Source organism: Harpegnathos saltator, unplaced genomic scaffold (assembly GCF_003227715.2).
Source record: "Harpegnathos saltator strain DR-91 unplaced genomic scaffold, Hsal_v8.6 scaffold33, whole genome shotgun sequence".
NCBI lineage: Eukaryota > Metazoa > Arthropoda > Insecta > Hymenoptera > Formicidae > Harpegnathos > Harpegnathos saltator.
This window is the reverse complement of record NW_020230128.1, coordinates 1,139,451-1,155,744: the sequence shown is the minus strand read 5'-3', so window position 1 is coordinate 1,155,744 and position 16,294 is coordinate 1,139,451. Positions and strand designations below refer to the sequence as shown.

Below are 16,294 nucleotides of genomic sequence, written 5' to 3'. Positions count from 1 at the left end.
TTGAAAGTTCTTTTCTTTAGATGTATTTATCATATTTTTGATGGAAAACAACTTTTAATAGAACTTTTAATAGAAACTTTAATAGAAACAACTTTTAATAGAAAACACCAATCGAAAGACGGGATTGAAAATTGAACAGTCACCATTTCTCATTTAATTTGATATAGTTTGGCTACAAGCAATAACAACATTATTAATATAACATGCTTAAAACGCAAAGATTTCAAGCTTTAAAACGATTACAGAACCACTTCGCTATTGTTATTTTTATGGAAGTTACAACCTGTTGGACTTTGTCTATGTTTCTTCAATATGAAAAAAGTGTGACCAATAAGCTTCGAGCTATTTGAAGGACTAGAAGAAGCGGCTGATTCAATTGTTATGTCGTGCTATCAACTCGTTTAGTTAGTTTATTGAAAAAATAAAAGATTGTATAAAAAAGTATACTATACCGTGCTGAGGTACAAAGCCTATTTGGCACTTCTCGATGCTCGATATGGTGGCGGCTCGTAGCGGAGACTTTGGAACTAAAAGTCAGGAGGTGCCATCTTATCGAATGCAATTTTGAAAGTTCACAAAAAAACGTTTGGTTTAGTTCTGGCTGAATTTTACAGAGGCCGATAAATGGTGGTTCGAGTCTCGATGAAAAATCAGTTGTTAGCCGAGGCTCATACCATAACTTACTAATCTTCTTAAAATTTAGTCGAGACTCAAACCACTTGACGAGTTCGCTCAAATAAGGGGTATCAGAGATATCGACCCGTTATTTTGGCAGACCAATAAGGGGTCTGCGGTGTTCATTTAACCTGTTACAAGCTAATCAGTTTTTAAGTTTTTACTTTTGTCTTCCTGCTTTCCAAGCGATTCCTTTCCAACATGGCTGTTAGGCTCCTATGGTTTTAAAAAGAACGGTTCAACGATTGTTTGTGAATTTTTAACTATTACGAAGCCAGATCTATGGTAAGTGTTGTTTATAATGATTTGTTTTATACGAGTGTCACGAGAAGCTTAAAATTCAGCCGATTATTCTCGATAGTTTAAAGATATGGCTGACAGGAATTATCTCTTCTTTACGCTCGATTACTTTTGGACGTTGATAATCTTTTTTCAACATCGTCTATCTGGGTTTTTAATATCGTCTACCTATTGTGTATATTTGGCAAGGAACCACTCTGTGCTTGGTTTATGTATAAAATGGTATATTTAAATGTTTGATGTATGTTACATTTGTTCCTCTTCCGTGAGATCGTCACTAAACTACGCAAATTTGCATCGCGAGACTATTAGCGCAACGGTCGTTACTTGTTTCTACTTGTCTTACTTATAATGATAGGCTTCTCTCGATGATTTTAAAATGTTCTATGTGTTTCTTCTTTTGCATTACAATATCGGTACTTTGATAACAAACGGAGCGAGGCAACGTGTTTGGTGTCGCGATAATGGCACAATGTTTTCGCCGCGTGCGTAAAGTTTAACAATCAACTAGTGTTGTTATGTGTTTAACATATATATTTTCGCTAAAAAACATCATTATAATTTTCCGCCAAGTGCCTTCAGTAACAAGATTCAATATATATGTATATATACATACATACATACATACATACATACATACATACATATATATATATATATATATATATATGTACACGTATTTCCGCTTTAAGACTAATTTAAAATTCTCCTAAATAGGAATAATTAGACACTATTAATCGTCAACGGTATAACGTATTAGGAATAATTAATAGTCAACAATGATGTCACGTGTGTCTCGTGGTTTGCCTTTACATCGTGATATTGCTGTTATTTTAGCCTAGAAAATGCTCCTACGGTTACGACGATGGCGATATCTCTCGTTCTCACACACACAGTGTCTAAGGAGACGTTAAATTATATTGCATATTCGATCGGACTTTAGATGCGAGCAGAGAGAACAATATAAAATTATATGAACGCGTAAGAGTAGAATGTCCGCTATAATATGAGCGTTACGTCGAGTGGAGATAAATCGCCAGGACGTGTGTACGATGTTTGTCGGAAAAATAAAAACAAAAGAGAATAATAAATCAATCCTGTGTAGAGTAATCACGCGGTACGCGTGATGTCGAGATAAACAACAATAATGGAAAGGAAGCGTCACGAGAAATCGAGCGGATTTTTCGACAATTTTTTTTCAACGGGGACTTCGTGATTTAAGTTGCATTCTAAGTACAACTTTCGGTAATTTGGATTCTCCCCCTGATAATGCACGTCTTCGATTTTTTTTCTCTTAAGGTAGATATACCGCCACACCCGTTAACTTATAAATTGACACACGATCGGTCGCGATCGGATGGTAATCGCGCGTGTAAAAAATCCGCTTACGCACGCCTTCTTCTTACCTCTTATCGCCTATAAGGTGTATTTTTATTTACCCTGCAGCATGCATCTTTAAAGAGCGCGAGTATTGCAGTCTCGAGACGGTAGAAAATGGAACGCATGTATCGACGCATTTTACAATAGTGACTTACTGTTTTACGTATATTACTTTCACTGTCGACGTTTCTTCTCCCACGGGGCGTTTTCTTCTCGCGCCGATGACGCAAGTCGCATCGTCGGTGTTTCGTTTAAGGGGGAGGAATTTTCCTGGCCCTTGAACGAGTTAAGTCTGAGCTTACAGCGATATATACTTTCTGATAGTTCAACGCTTGGAGATTCTCGCGTATTCGAGAGGCTCAGAAGTAGTCGGATAAAAACTTTACAAATCTATCGAACGAAGCTCGAAAACGGACGAGCGGTAGAGAAACATTTCTCAGATAGAGATTCACGATTTTTCCCGTAATACGAGATTAATATTACGAGACGTAGCTCAGGATGCCGCGACAATCATCGCGACACAACTTCCAATTTTTCCGTGTTGATATGTTGAATCACAGTCACTTCGCCGACATACACATGCGTTCGAGAATCGCGTCCTCGACATTATAATTTGCGTATTAATTCTGTGTGTTGTCCAAAAAGAAGTCCGAACGCCGTATTGGACAATGCACCGATCATCGCGACATCCATCCTATGAGGAAAACAAAAACAAGAAATTGCATACCGGTCGTATTCGTGTTTCCTAAGTACTCGTATCACCGAGACAAGAAGCTTATAAGCGAGAACGCGCCTTCGATAAATCGTCTATGGAAACCTAACTCCGTGTGAATGTCTACTCGATACTCGTATACTAGTCGTGTAAAGCCCGCTTTAGACGTCACATTTTCAATATGCATAGCTCTTCACGCTCGAAAATTCGATTCAAACGTGAGGGGGGGGGAGGGGAACCATGCTTGCATGTTTCTACACACACACATATACATGCGCGCGCAAGCGCGTACACATGAACACATCACACATGCATACATACATACATACATACACACAGCCCATTACCGGCGTCACAGTTGAATGCGTAGGAAAAATGCGCTACCCTAAAGCGGGTGATAAAAAATCGTCAACAACGAGCCGCGGCGACGACGTCCTGACGTACGTCGGCGTGCAGTCACTTCTGCAACGCGTCCCGTGTCCAGTTGAAGGACGAATCTCCGGAGAATTGCTAGAAGAGAAATTTTCCCACATACTGGACGCGGGACATATAATGAAACTCCTTCGGGAAAACGTGTCGCAGCCCTTAAAGGGGAAATTATCGAATGCGGAAGACCGTTTTCAAGGCTATTTTTACGGATTTTTTTTAACAGAAACGATAAGATCAATGGACTTGAAATTTTCACAATTTTTGAACATTCATTAATGTTCAAAGTATAAAATAAATTTGTTATCTATATGGAAAGTACACATAAAACTTTAAACGCGCTTATCTGGAAACACCATTTTCTTAAACTGTCGACACGATTACGCAAAAATTATTACTAGAACCGAATAACTTGAAATTTTTTACACAATATATAGCAAACGTGTAGTTTTTGCCCCTACCTCGAACACAGTTATATTTTATTTTGTACATTTTTTTAAATATGACTACAAGTTGAAAAAAGTTTCATTTTCGATACTTTTTTTTTTTATATGGTCATTATTTTTCCAAATTTGGCTTCATTGCCTTCATTTTGGTGCGGGCTATACGTATAATGGGCAACCGTACATTTAAGAAATCTTTCTCAGTTTTTGGTTTCAGAGTAGTGAGAGGCCCGGAATTATGTCGATAGCAAACATAGAGCTCGCAAACGGATTGACTGCATTTCTATCTATAATTACAGATTGGTTCAATTCTTGTGATTCAATAAAATTTATTTTCTACTTTGAACATTAATGAATACACTGTGAAAATTTCAAGTCCATTGATCTGATTGTTTCTGATTTTAGAAAAATTCGTAAAGATAGCCTTGAAGACGGACTTCTGCATGTAATTGCCCGCTTAATCGGCCGACTGCACATTCGTACGCGCAGGCGCCGGCGAACGCTTCGAAAGAGAGCTTTTCATCACAGATCATCGCATCTCCGATCCCGGAGGCTGTCGCATGTCTCGCGAGATTTCGAGCGTGCTGTTCGGCCGACTGGCGCGCTAAAAAGTCTACTGACCGCTACCCGGTGAAAGTATCTAAGTAAACTGCTGGCGGTGACGAGAACTTCGGAGAGCGTTCCGCAGCCCGGACAATGTCGCGCTCCGGGCTGGCCGCCGGCTTTTCCTCGTCAGCAAGCCGCAAAAGCCTGGCTCGCGCTTTCGCGCGCGTGTACGGCTCTCTATTAACAACTAATATCCTCCGGATTGATTCCGCGCGCTGTTGTTTCCTCTTCCTTTCTCTTTTCCTGTGGGGGAGGGGCTGGGGGTTTTCTCTCTCGTCGCAGGCTCTCGACGCGCGGGTTCACTTGAAGGAGTTCACTATGTCCACGATACTGACGTAGGTCCCCACCACGAGGCCTATCAGCCCGAACACGATGAGTAGGATGTTCTTGATCATCATGAATTTGAGGGGACCGAAATCATTGTCCGGCCAAAGCACGCATATCTCGATTATCGCCGGGAAAGCGATGCCGAGGGCGGATAGGCAGAGCGCGCCGAACAGGGAGATAAATAGGCCGAGCCGCGGTATGGTGATCGCCAATACGACTGCAACGACAAGGAAAAGCTCCATTAGTTGGTGCGTCCATTTTATCATTCGGACGATTCGTTCCTTTTCCACGATCGGTTCTACGACCTTCGTCGCGTCGCGACGAGCTGCAGGAGAACTCGCAGCAGACGTTTCAATTGATTTAATTAATTTACGAGACGACGCTTCTCGCTCGATATCGCAGATATTTAGCGATAACTTTACTCGATATGCCCGAAGCTTCAAATGGTTCGACTTCGGATTCTCGAACGCTATTTGAAGCTTCCAGGGATTAGCACCGAAGAATACAGCCAGATCTTGTGCAATTAAGAGCGAGATTACGGAGCAATTGCGGAGCAGGCCGTTTCCAAGGCTATTTTTATGAATTTTTTTAACGGAAAGATTTAACGGTAGGATCAATAGACTTGAAATTTTTACAGTGTTATTCATTAATGTTCAAAATATATGAAATAAATTTGTTACCATCTGTATGAAAAGTAAAAATACATAACAAACTTTAAACGCAGTTATATTTTATTTTATCCATTTTTTTAAACACAGTTATATTTTATTTTATTCACTTTTTTAAACATGATTACAAGTTGAAAAAAGTTTCATTTCCGATACTTTTTTTTGTACGGTCATTATTTTTCTAAACTTGGCTTCACTGCCTTCATTTTAGTACAGGCTATAATGGCAACCGTATATTTTGAAAATCTTTCTCAGTTTTTGGTTTCAAGATAGTGAGAGACCCAGAATTATGTCGACAGCAAATATAGAGCAAATATAGAGCTCGCAAACGGACGATTGAGCTTTTATCTACAATTACAAATTGGATAGCTTCTTGTGATATTCAATAAAATTTATTTTATACTTTGAACATTAATGAACACACTGTGAAAATTTCAAGTCCATTGATCTTACCGTTTCTGCTGAGAAAAAGAAAAATTCGTAAAAATAGCCTTGAAAACGGCCTTCCGCAACGGTAATTCCCCCTTAATACCTCTTCAAAGGAGCTCCGAAGCTCCAAATACAATTTATTGCCCCAGCACTCACATGTAGCCAAAGTAACGACGGTCCTACACACGTACTCCCAGAAAAGCTTGCCACTTCGCACCCGATGATCCAAGTAGGTGTTCCACAGAATCTCGACCGGCACGTAGGCCTGCAGGGCGTACGTTATGAATATCGCGATAGCGAACATTATCTTGATGCTCTGGGCCATACTGTGTAATAAGAAGCAAGAAATGAACGTATAAAGTATGGGCGTACATCGAGAGCGAGTGAATAGCGAGTCGGATCCATCGGTCGTCGTCACTTATAAATATATAAAATACACGACTCGTCGCGGATACGGCTAATTTCGGCGGAAGCCGAAATCCGAGGCGGAATCGAATGTCTCGCGAGCGGTGATTGTGCGAAAGCAATTTGCAAACAGTAACCCGCACTCGACGGCCTCTCCGGCCGGCTCGTCTTGCCAACGTAATTGGACTGCGATTACTTCGCTCCACTTACATTTCCTCCTCCGGCAGATTGAAAGTGACGCTTCCTGCGGCCGCGGATCCGTACTTAAGGTAGCCGAAAAATCCCATCGCTATGTAGAGGATGACGATCACGATCATCCCGATGTTCAGCACGCCGCAGTAGCCGCCGAAGTACTGCGGCGTCTTCATATTGTTCTCCAGTGCGATAATCTGCGCAACAGTCACAGTCGTCTCTCGTAAATAACGTCGCAGAGAAACAATAACGAGAGATAACAATCGATGGAACAAATCGCTTGTTTGTTCGTTTACTTTCGAAGGTAGATTGCCGAAAGAGAGAAACACCGCTACGACAGTCCAATATACGTAAATCCTATTTTTCTGTTCTGATCGAAAAATTTCTATTGTCGGAATTAAAGCTACCGGACTAATTAAAATTATTCGAAATTGCCCCCTGCTCGAGAAGTGAAAGTTATCAGGAAGAAAGCGAGATCGATCGAAAGATTCAAAGTTCTGAGGAAGTTACTACTTTCTTCTTTCTGGATTAATTAGGAGGAACGAAGGGATCTGACAAAGATTGCGAGCTTCAAAGGTGCCGATGATGTGCAACGAATACATTTACTGGGGCCTTTGCATATTATCCCATATGTCGATTTTCATCGTATATATATATATATATATATATATATATATATATATATATATATATACGTGTGCATATATATAGGAAAAATAAAACGGAAGATCTCTTGCTCCTGCCCCCTCTCCCCTCTCTCTATTTCTACCCGGCGAAGACCGAAGGTGCCTAGAAGAAAAATAAATCTAAGTCCAGACTTACCACGCCGACGGCTTCTAACGCAAATAACGTCGTTCCAAAATAGAGGGAAAAATTTCGCAATGTACCGAACATCTCCCTCTCGCTGATCGGCGGTAGATCGTCAAACATGTACACTAGTGTCATGGCGAGGCCGACGAACGTGATAAGGTTCGCCAGCGTGGAAAACGGCGCCAGTAACTTGAGATTTCGAATGTAGTTTATCAAAATCAGCGGAAGCAACAAAATGAGCATGTGGGTCGTAATCGCCAAAGGTTCCCAGTACTGGTCTGTCACCTGCGTTCATTAATAAAATCATCATGAATCCGCCGTGTTCCCCGAATTCGGCGCCCGCCGAGACGCGATTTTTCTGTTCAAACGCCGCGTGCCTGTGTGTATGTACGAGAGTGTGTACGAGTTTGTCTTAAAAATTAATCTTCATCACGGCAAAGCGCATTCGATCTTACTCTTTCTCTCTCTCTCTCTCTCTCTCTCTCTCTCTCTCTCTCTCTTTCGCTCTTTCTCTCTCGCGACAGCGTGCGACTACGAAATGCTCGAGGTTGCTTTAGATTTCCTTTATAAATCTTTCTATGGCAATGGTGATTGGTGATTTACCTGTTTTATATTTGTTGCTACAAATACGATATAAACGCAGCAAATTCCCAATTGATAGATTATCATAAACCCGTCTACGAGTCCTCTGGAAACAACAGCATTTTTAAGATCGTGCTTACGATGACTTACGTAGGACGGACTCGTGCATGTCTCCGTAATGCAAAATTGGGAGAGGTTACTATGGCACTACGAGATGGACGGAAAGTATCGCCGAGAGCTTGTTCGTTTTACACGTGAATGTTATTCTAAGGGAACCTCCTCTACGTTAGAAATGTCTCTTTCTCTCTCTCTCTCCGTTTTTTTTGTCGTGTCGCAATCGGTATCTTCTGCATGGCAGGATCGCGTTCATGATTCAAGTATTTTCAGCAAGTATTTTACGTGTCTCTGATACATCCAACATATTTAAAGCCCAGAAAAGCTTGTATCGAGTGGCAGTGCCACGTTGATAGCATTCCGACAGCAATGACAGATCGTAGAGAATGAAGAAACGACAGAAGGTACTTACGGTGCGTAGGGCGCAAACCAGCTCACGCATCGAGGACCTAGCTCGAGCGCGAATTTCATGCTGTGCGGATAACTCAGTATAGGAACCCTCAATCGCTTGCACAGTTTGTACTGCGCCTTGACGAGTACGTGCAAGCAGTAGGTGCACAGCGCGCCTATGATAATCGTGGCTATCACGCCGACCAGGAGGCCGCTATTGCAAAATGCATTCGGCATTGCTAATATCCCCGTGCCCAAGCTACCCTTCAGCAAGTGAATCAGAGTCTCGGCGTTCCTGCAAGGTGGACGACGTTTCGCTTGACTGAGGATTCAATTTAGATGACATTCGGATCTAGCTTGCGACAGTGAATTAAATATATAAATGTAACTGCGTTACATTTACATGCGAGAGGAGTCTAAAGTCGATTGAAAAATTTCAAAAAGGTCTACGGAGTCGCGACAATACGACAGCGACGATCTTCGCTCAAGACTCAATCTGCGAAGAACTCATTCGCGCGCTCGCTCTCGCTGAGCTAACTTCTTACTTCTGTGCATACTGTGCGTACTCACGAAGTGGGATTCGGCCGGTTGCGGTGCTTGTGAGGGTCATAGTCTTCCCCGTTCGCGGTCGGGGATAATACGACTTCCGTATTATTTACCGCGCTCGTAACGATCTCACTGTTCTCCCTGCAAATCATATGCAAATTGTTCATCAAATAATACCCGTGCGGTAGAGGAGTAATTGGAAAAATTGACATTCTTTTTAAATTGATATATTCGCTACAGGAATAATTTCCGGTGACAATGTAATTAAAATCGAGTAGTCGGCAAGATAATCTATGCAATCAAAGCGTACTTGTAAGGACTCTGAGAAGCGATCAGCTGCATATTAATGCTCTCCTCCTTCGAGTTCTCCATGATCGCGCGGGTTCCCCTTGCCTCTCTCACGTGTCACTGCAAACAGTTTCGCACATTCTACATCTCGTACAATCGATCAGCTGTTGGTTCGCGCTTACAAAAAGTTCAGGTATATTATGAAATAAATGAAGGGACAAACGAGAAACATCGCGACTGTTGCGGAAAAGACTGGAGGCACTGACTGAAGAGAAGCGTATCAGACCAGCCGCAGAAGATTGACGATTGCGGGTTGAAGATCAACGGCAGATTGAGAGTCGATCCTTAATACCCAGTCTGATAGGCACTCGACAATCAGAGCGCTTATCGATCAAAGACATCGCGATTCAGTGCCGCGTGCGTTTATTGCCAGCGCGGATTAAGAGACGCGCGAGTCACGCAAAGACGCGCGAGAATCGACCCACATCGACGAGAGAGACTGCCCGGTACATTAAACCTTTAATCAATTGGCGGATGTGGAGCAATGCAATAAAGCAAAAATGTCAATTCACCGTCGCGAATCTGCGGTGCGCGGTACGCACCGCCTCTCTCTCTCTCTCTCTCTCTCGCCGCCGCGGCTTTGGCGCATTCCTTACGAACTGATTGCTCTTAATTATTGCATTGAGGTCAAATGCAGCTTGGGGTTAATTTTTACTGAAGGTTGCGGTATCCTCGCGGCACCGCACCCGCCGCGCCGCATTTTACCGCCTTTAACTGTTTTGCGTTGTTACGAGCGCGCACGCACGGCCGATTGATCTGAAATTCGCGCGCGCGCGCGGGGACAAAGTCTATTCTTGTGCGAATGCAAATCCGCTCTCGGCAACGCTCAGCTCGCGGAGACGCGTCCCGCGTCGTACTTTTCCGATATTCAAGGGGCCGGGCGGAAAGTAGAGCAGAGAACGACACCTCGGAGCGATTTCCGGCCGGATCGCTCGCGCGTTAATCGCATCGCGTTGTTCGCGGCGTTAAGTGTCGCTAAGTGTCGCGCCCGGCGTGCACTCGCCGGGAGTTTCCGCGTTCGCGAATAACCCGCGATGACATAATGAAACGCGAAATCTCGGCTACATAAGCTGAGTCTAATTTTACACCGAGAGAATTCTCCGCGCTTCTCTAAGGTCACGGTCGCGATGGAAATATCCGCGCGATGGGAAAGACGGCTCATTATCCAATTAGCGCTCCGAACCCGCGCTCTCGCGTTTCGGAATATTCTCCGAATGCGCATTCCTCGATGTCGCGTGATGTCGCGTGCCGGTCAGCTCACGAGAGACACCCACCTGTTACGATTTCAATCTTCAAGCTGTCGGCGGCTCTCTCGGGGGCATAGGTCGTGTGTGATTCCCTCCGTTTGCGGCGCTTCACGTCTGCAATGAAAGCATTTCGGGCAATATTAGACGACGTCAAAGACGAGGATCAACCTCGCCAGGGATTAAGTCCCTAGAATATCGCAATAGCGATTTAAAGACACACACACACACACACGCACATATACTTGCGCGCACACGAGTTTCTCGCTAAAATACCGTAAAATACAGCAATTAGCCGAGCGATCGCCGAGATCTCATGTTGTGAAGGGCGGAACGGCAGAAGTGGACAAAAGCGAGACCGTCGGTCGTTACGTTATAGCGTTAAGCTATTATAATTCGCGCGCGTTGATCACAGCGCGTGGGTTAGGGTTTGACTATAATAATCGATCTGCTAATTCTTACTTCCTCGGCGCGTAACGGGGGGAAGTCCGCGTCAGCCTCGTGCTTGAAACAATATATGGGACTGGAATACCCGCGTACGCGGGTCCCACTAATTTTAGGTCGCGTCGTGTCCACCCCCCTTTGCCAACGGGGACCGACCTGACAGGTGTCACGCTATTTCAGAGGTAGCGACAGACACAAACGCCGAAATAAACGAGGCGTCCACGACGCCATGAGTGAGGAAGAGAAGACCGCGTTTACGCTTTATTCATAACGCCTTGTTATTAGCGTCGCTCCTCGCCTCTCTTCGCCTCTCTTCGCCGTGGGCGAACGTTCGACGCTCGTGCAAAAGATTTTTTAGTAGCGCATATAAATGGAATCGTTCGTCGCTAATCATACATGACGGATCGATCGAGTCGAAAATAAGTCGCAAATTTCAAGGGCGATTTTATGAGCGCGTCGCGTGACGGACAGCGTACGGTAAATTGGCAGACGCGATACGTTCCGCGCAAGCATAATGCAACGTTGCATTTCTTCGCTATAAATAAAATCTCTGATAAAGCAAAGCGGATACGCGCCGCGATTTTCGCGTCCCTCGCGAGGAGGAGGAGATCCGGATCGAGAAAAGCGTCGAGACGGTTTTGCGAATATCACGCGAGGCGATTTCGCGCGATTTCGAACGTCACCGCGCTCGAGGTACGATACGTATACGAACGATGAGACGACCCGGGAGCTATGAATCGCCCCGGGAGCTCGCAGTCAGTACTCTTCCATTCGTTTAATCGTTCAATTTGTCGAATTCTGCCTCCAGCCGATTAACGCAAATATCCTCCGAGATCCGTTGTATTATTCGCCGGACTAACAATAGAACTGATGGCAAGATTGCGGATCTGTTCTTCATTCAAGTTGTACGAGATACGATTGAAAAGAGAGGGAATACGATTTCTCAATGTTTCATTTATTTAAATTGGAGATAATACCGCGCGTGTATCGGTGACTAATAACAAATCGTAGTGATGTAATAAATTGAGAGAAGCTACAAATTGCGGTCGACATGCCGATATCACCGTCAGCTTCTTTCTCCAATCTTAATACGCGAATATTTTAAGGCGAAACGCGAACGATCTGTCTATTGGGAGCAGAAACGCACAGAGCGAATGACGCACGGAAACGACGACGGACGCTAAACGATGACGGAGTCTTTTTGCACAACTAGAAAATCTGTCACTGCCATTTACGGACTTAACCGGCCGCTAATCTAACGCGATATCAATTGAATCGGATAAACGGTTCAACTATTACGTAACGAGGCCCCTCCATCGATCTTAATAGCGGTCACTTCGTCGCTCATAACGGAAAGCGAAAGGTTCATTTCATTAGAGCTTCGAGCTTTGCAAATTCGCTCGAAGACGTACGGCGCGCTTCAGAGATATACGGCTCACGGCTGTTCTCAGCGTTTGTTGGCAATTGAATTTAAACAAGAGACCGTCGGATGACTCGCGGACGACGCGTTCGTGCTCTTTTTCTGCAGAAACGACGCACCGCGTCGGTTATTATAAGAATAAAAAATGCAATATTCACTCGCGTAGGAATCGATTCTCATCGAACGAGTGGGATTGTCAATATAAGTCAACACGAGGAAGATAGAATCATGATAGAAAGAGAGAAAAGAGAGAGGCACCGGACTATCGACGAGGATTGACCAACGGGGCGGCTTAGTGTTATTTGGCTGATGACACGCGTTAAATAACCGAGGGGGTTACTAATGTTGCAACAATAGCCGCGACCGTTGACTACATTGTCAATGGCGATAATGGATGCCATTGATGCGATACTCGCGTGACAGAACCGCGAGGCTTTCTGCCTCGCTGAGCTTGAAAGACCGCTCGTAGACTCGTAGACCTCCCGGCCGCCCTGATATTCCCACCGACTGAAATTCCTCGTCTCGAGGAGTTGACGAACCGTGCGACGAACATGTACACACAGACGTGCGCACGTTTGTGAAGTTAATTCGTTGGGAGATCGAGGAACGAAGTCTGTGCGAAGTTTATCCGGTTCCGAGGAGACGATGAGGAGGGATACTTCCTGCCGCGCGAGCGGAAGCACTCGGAAAAGCTCGGTGAATTCGACTTACCGGATAAAAGCGCATCCGCGAGAGTGCAACGATCACGAGGACGACTTCCGCAACCCCCGGACGTAACCCGATCCTGCGGACGACGGCGCGACTATCCAGTTGGCGTTAATGCGTCGGCGACCGAGGATGTCTAGCGACTACTGCCCAGCACCACTTCAATTTCTACTGTGGTGTACGCATTCAGCATAGCTCGTCACGTGATGTAGCCAGTTAAAACGGCTTCTCCTCGTAAATGCACGCCAGCGGAGAGAGAGAGAGATTTAGGCAGCGCTCGGAGAGCCCGCACTCGACGTCCGAGCGCCTCCGCTTGGATGTCGTAGTGCGGATATCCGCGTGCGAGGATTCACGTAGACGGGAAGATGGAAGAGCGAACGAAGGACCAAGATGTCGACCGATCGATCGCGAGTCGCGAGGATTCGCGGGCTGCCCTTTCGGGAGAATTTTATCGGCGTCCAACGACGCCTCCGGATTAACGGAAAATCCTTATAAATATGGCGTGTCCTTTGGCGATAATTAATTCAGAATAACACAAAACATGACAAAAAAGAGGAATCGCAGTACACGCATAGTAGGTATGTCGGAAAAAAACACATACTTAACATATCGTCCGAAAGTGCGTACGAGTTGTTGACGTCCTATCGGTAAATCACGAAGGATCGAAGATCATCCTTACGAAGGATCCCCGCCATGTGCGTGCACGACGGAGCCCGTCACGTGTGCGTACTTCGCGCACGAGGCGCGAAGATTCATGCGACCCGCGCACGTGGCGCGCCAAAGTCCAATAATAGAGCGACCGCGAGAGAGACGGGGACTTCCGCGCGCTCTACTGAGAGGAAGCGCTTTCCTCCGGAATATCATTCTGTTTATCGAGATAAGAGCGGTATTTTGAAACGGCCTCAGTTAACCCCCTCGCACAAATCGCAAAAAAAAAAAAGAGACTCGCGCGAGTGTCCGCGCTCATTTCCACGACCGACGTCGGCGCTCGTCATCTCGTCTCGCGCTCTTCGCGAGACTTCGCGTTACGTAAGTGCGCCAACGGACAACCGCACAGCCACTGTCCTGCCAAGATATATTTGCGGTCAACGCAGCGAAATGTCACGACAAACTTTTCGTGTATGTCGAAAGTAGCGGAAGAATCGCGGGCGCGGCTCGTAAAATTAGAACGCGGTCGTACGTCACCGATTGACAGCGCCGACAGTTCGGGTAAAAGAAGTCACGCTGAAGAGATGATCGCAGCGCGGCGACATCATATCTTCACGGTTACGTTCATCCCCGCGAATGTTATGTTTAGTCGCGAAATATATTTGACGAATCCGTACGAGTACGTCTTATCACGCCAATGTTAACTTAATGGGCTGAATGCTCTGAATAACCGACAGTGATCGATCCGCTTTCCTATTTCGGTGGAATGTTTGTCCCGGCGAGCTCGCTTCCCTTCGAAAAGTTTACCTACGACGGAACTTATCGAACTTTCGAGCCTTTGATCTTTTCGCTCCCGCCGTGACAAGTTCCAAATTGTCGTCGGTGTCTTTTGGTACTTCGGGAAACGAAAGCTCGTCGCAGGTCGCAGCGGAGATACTTTTAACTTTTAGCGGAGATTGAAAATCAAGAGTAAATTTATTCGAAATTTATCGCTCTCTCGATATGTCGAATTTGATAGACTCGCGATTGAATTCTACTCGGAGTCGAAAACACGATCGGCAGGTTCGGTCTCGAGGAAATACTTCAAGGGAAGGGAACGGCATTACGTAATACTGGCGTATCGCCGCCGATGCACTTTCCCCTTACGTACCTCATCGAAGCGATCTTGATTGTAGAGGAACACATGCGTGATACGCACGTAACATTGCTTCAATGTAACATAAAATATTCCACTCTGTTCTTCGTCACCGTGGGAAAAGGCGAGCGCACCAGCGAGAGGTACTTATCAAAGCGCTTCCGCGCATCTCTCCAGCATTCTGTCAGACGAAGACGAGCCGTACTCTCGTCGACCCGTTCACTCGACGGCGAGAGTAATCGCGGCTGACCGATCATTACGTAAACATAATCCCAAGCACGAAAAGTTCGAGGCGATGCGTAATACCTGGAGCGGAAGTACGAGAGGCCGACCTAAGGATGATCTCTGATCTAGACACGTATTAGGCACGCACAGACGTGTTAACGCACCAGCAGCAGCACCTGTATACGCAACTTACGTTCGAGCTCATCCGTCTATCACAGCTCGCATGAGGGAGGAGGCACTTCATCACAGGGTTATAGACTATCCACCGGGCTGCGAGCGAGCTTTGGCAGGCGCAATGCGAAACAGGGTACTCGCACAGGGTGGGTGTGTGCAGTCCTCGCGGAAGGGCTGCGCGTTCGGCCGCGTCGGCTGACAGCCACCGTGCCTTCCGCGGGAATTAAGGACGGATTCCCTCCGGGTCACGCCGGATAGGGTAACTACCTCTCGCGCGATCCATACGATAATGATCCTCAGCGACGTCTGGCGGAGGGTGAGGGCGAGCGAATGCCTCACCGTCGTGTCAGGCTTGCGCTGTGAACGAGGATGGCGGTGGAGGAAGAAGTGAAGTAGGTTCACGATAATCGACCGACTCGAGGGTGAGCGAGAGAGAGAGAGAGAGAGAGAGAGAGAGAGAGAGAGAGAGAGAGAGAAGGAGTGTACGAGAGAGCGACGTGAGAATTCGCGGAAGTTTGAAGTATCATGAGGCAGAGCTCTCCCTCGCGATCAGGTGTCTTTCTTTATTATTTAATTGGTTGATCTCGGGAAATCTAGAGCGAGCGCGCTGTCGACGTAAGCTCCGTCCTTCTCTCCAACGAGGTTCCATCCTCGTTAATAATTGAAGAAACTTTCCTAGACTTTGATATAGCGTGCGCTACATTTCGCGGAGAACGATCGCGTTACCTTTGAACGCGAACAAACAATCGCAGAGGTGAATGTTCCGCTTGTAAAATGGAAGAAGGGTTGCACGATCATCCTTGATTATCCTTGATGATTTCGTCTATTTCAAAACTCACCTCGTAAATGTTTTTCCGTCTGTGAAACGGAACACATTCTACGTTTCAGATATATGAAGATCCACCGATCCGTCGATAATTTACAATCAATATTGATAGTCCGGGAA

At 45.6% G+C, this 16,294-nt stretch overlaps 1 protein-coding gene across 7 annotated transcripts; it reads right to left on the bottom strand.

Moving 5' to 3' along the window:
• Positions 1-4,018: 4,018 nt before the first annotated feature.
• LOC105184411 (proton-coupled amino acid transporter-like protein CG1139) lies at positions 4,019-15,636 on the bottom strand. 7 transcript variants are annotated; one of them, XM_011143201.3, is made up of 10 exons: positions 15,368-15,636; positions 10,628-10,714; positions 9,316-9,413; positions 9,030-9,146; positions 8,482-8,754; positions 7,977-8,061; positions 7,386-7,658; positions 6,582-6,760; positions 6,123-6,292; positions 4,019-5,086 (listed from the first exon to the last, which is right to left on the bottom strand). In XM_011143201.3, the coding sequence occupies exons 3-10, from the start codon at positions 9,375-9,377 to the stop codon at positions 4,842-4,844; spliced, it is 1,404 nt and encodes a 467-aa protein (XP_011141503.1). In that variant the 5' UTR covers positions 9,378-9,413; positions 10,628-10,714; positions 15,368-15,636; the 3' UTR covers positions 4,019-4,841. The 7 variants fall into 7 exon arrangements, with proteins under 7 accessions (XP_011141503.1, XP_019697552.1, XP_011141502.1 ...); XM_019841993.2 differs by lacking the exon at positions 15,368-15,636 and adding an exon at positions 14,965-15,027; XM_011143200.3 differs by lacking the exon at positions 15,368-15,636 and adding an exon at positions 13,173-13,329.
• Between the last annotated feature and the right edge of the window lie 658 nt (positions 15,637-16,294).

What these genes read in the sequence shown, in the direction of transcription:
- LOC105184411 (XM_011143201.3), bottom strand. Translation starts at nt 9,377, where the DNA reads ATGGAGAACTCGAAGGAGGAGAGCATTAATATGCAGCTGATCGCTTCT. An exon ending in GCTTCTCAGAGTCCTTACAA is followed by an intron (nt 9,147 to 9,315) that starts GTACGCTTTGAT and finishes TATGATTTGCAG; the next exon opens with GGAGAACAGTGAGATCGTTA. An exon ending in AACCGGCCGAATCCCACTTC is followed by an intron (nt 8,755 to 9,029) that starts GTGAGTACGCAC and finishes TCCACCTTGCAG; the next exon opens with GAACGCCGAGACTCTGATTC.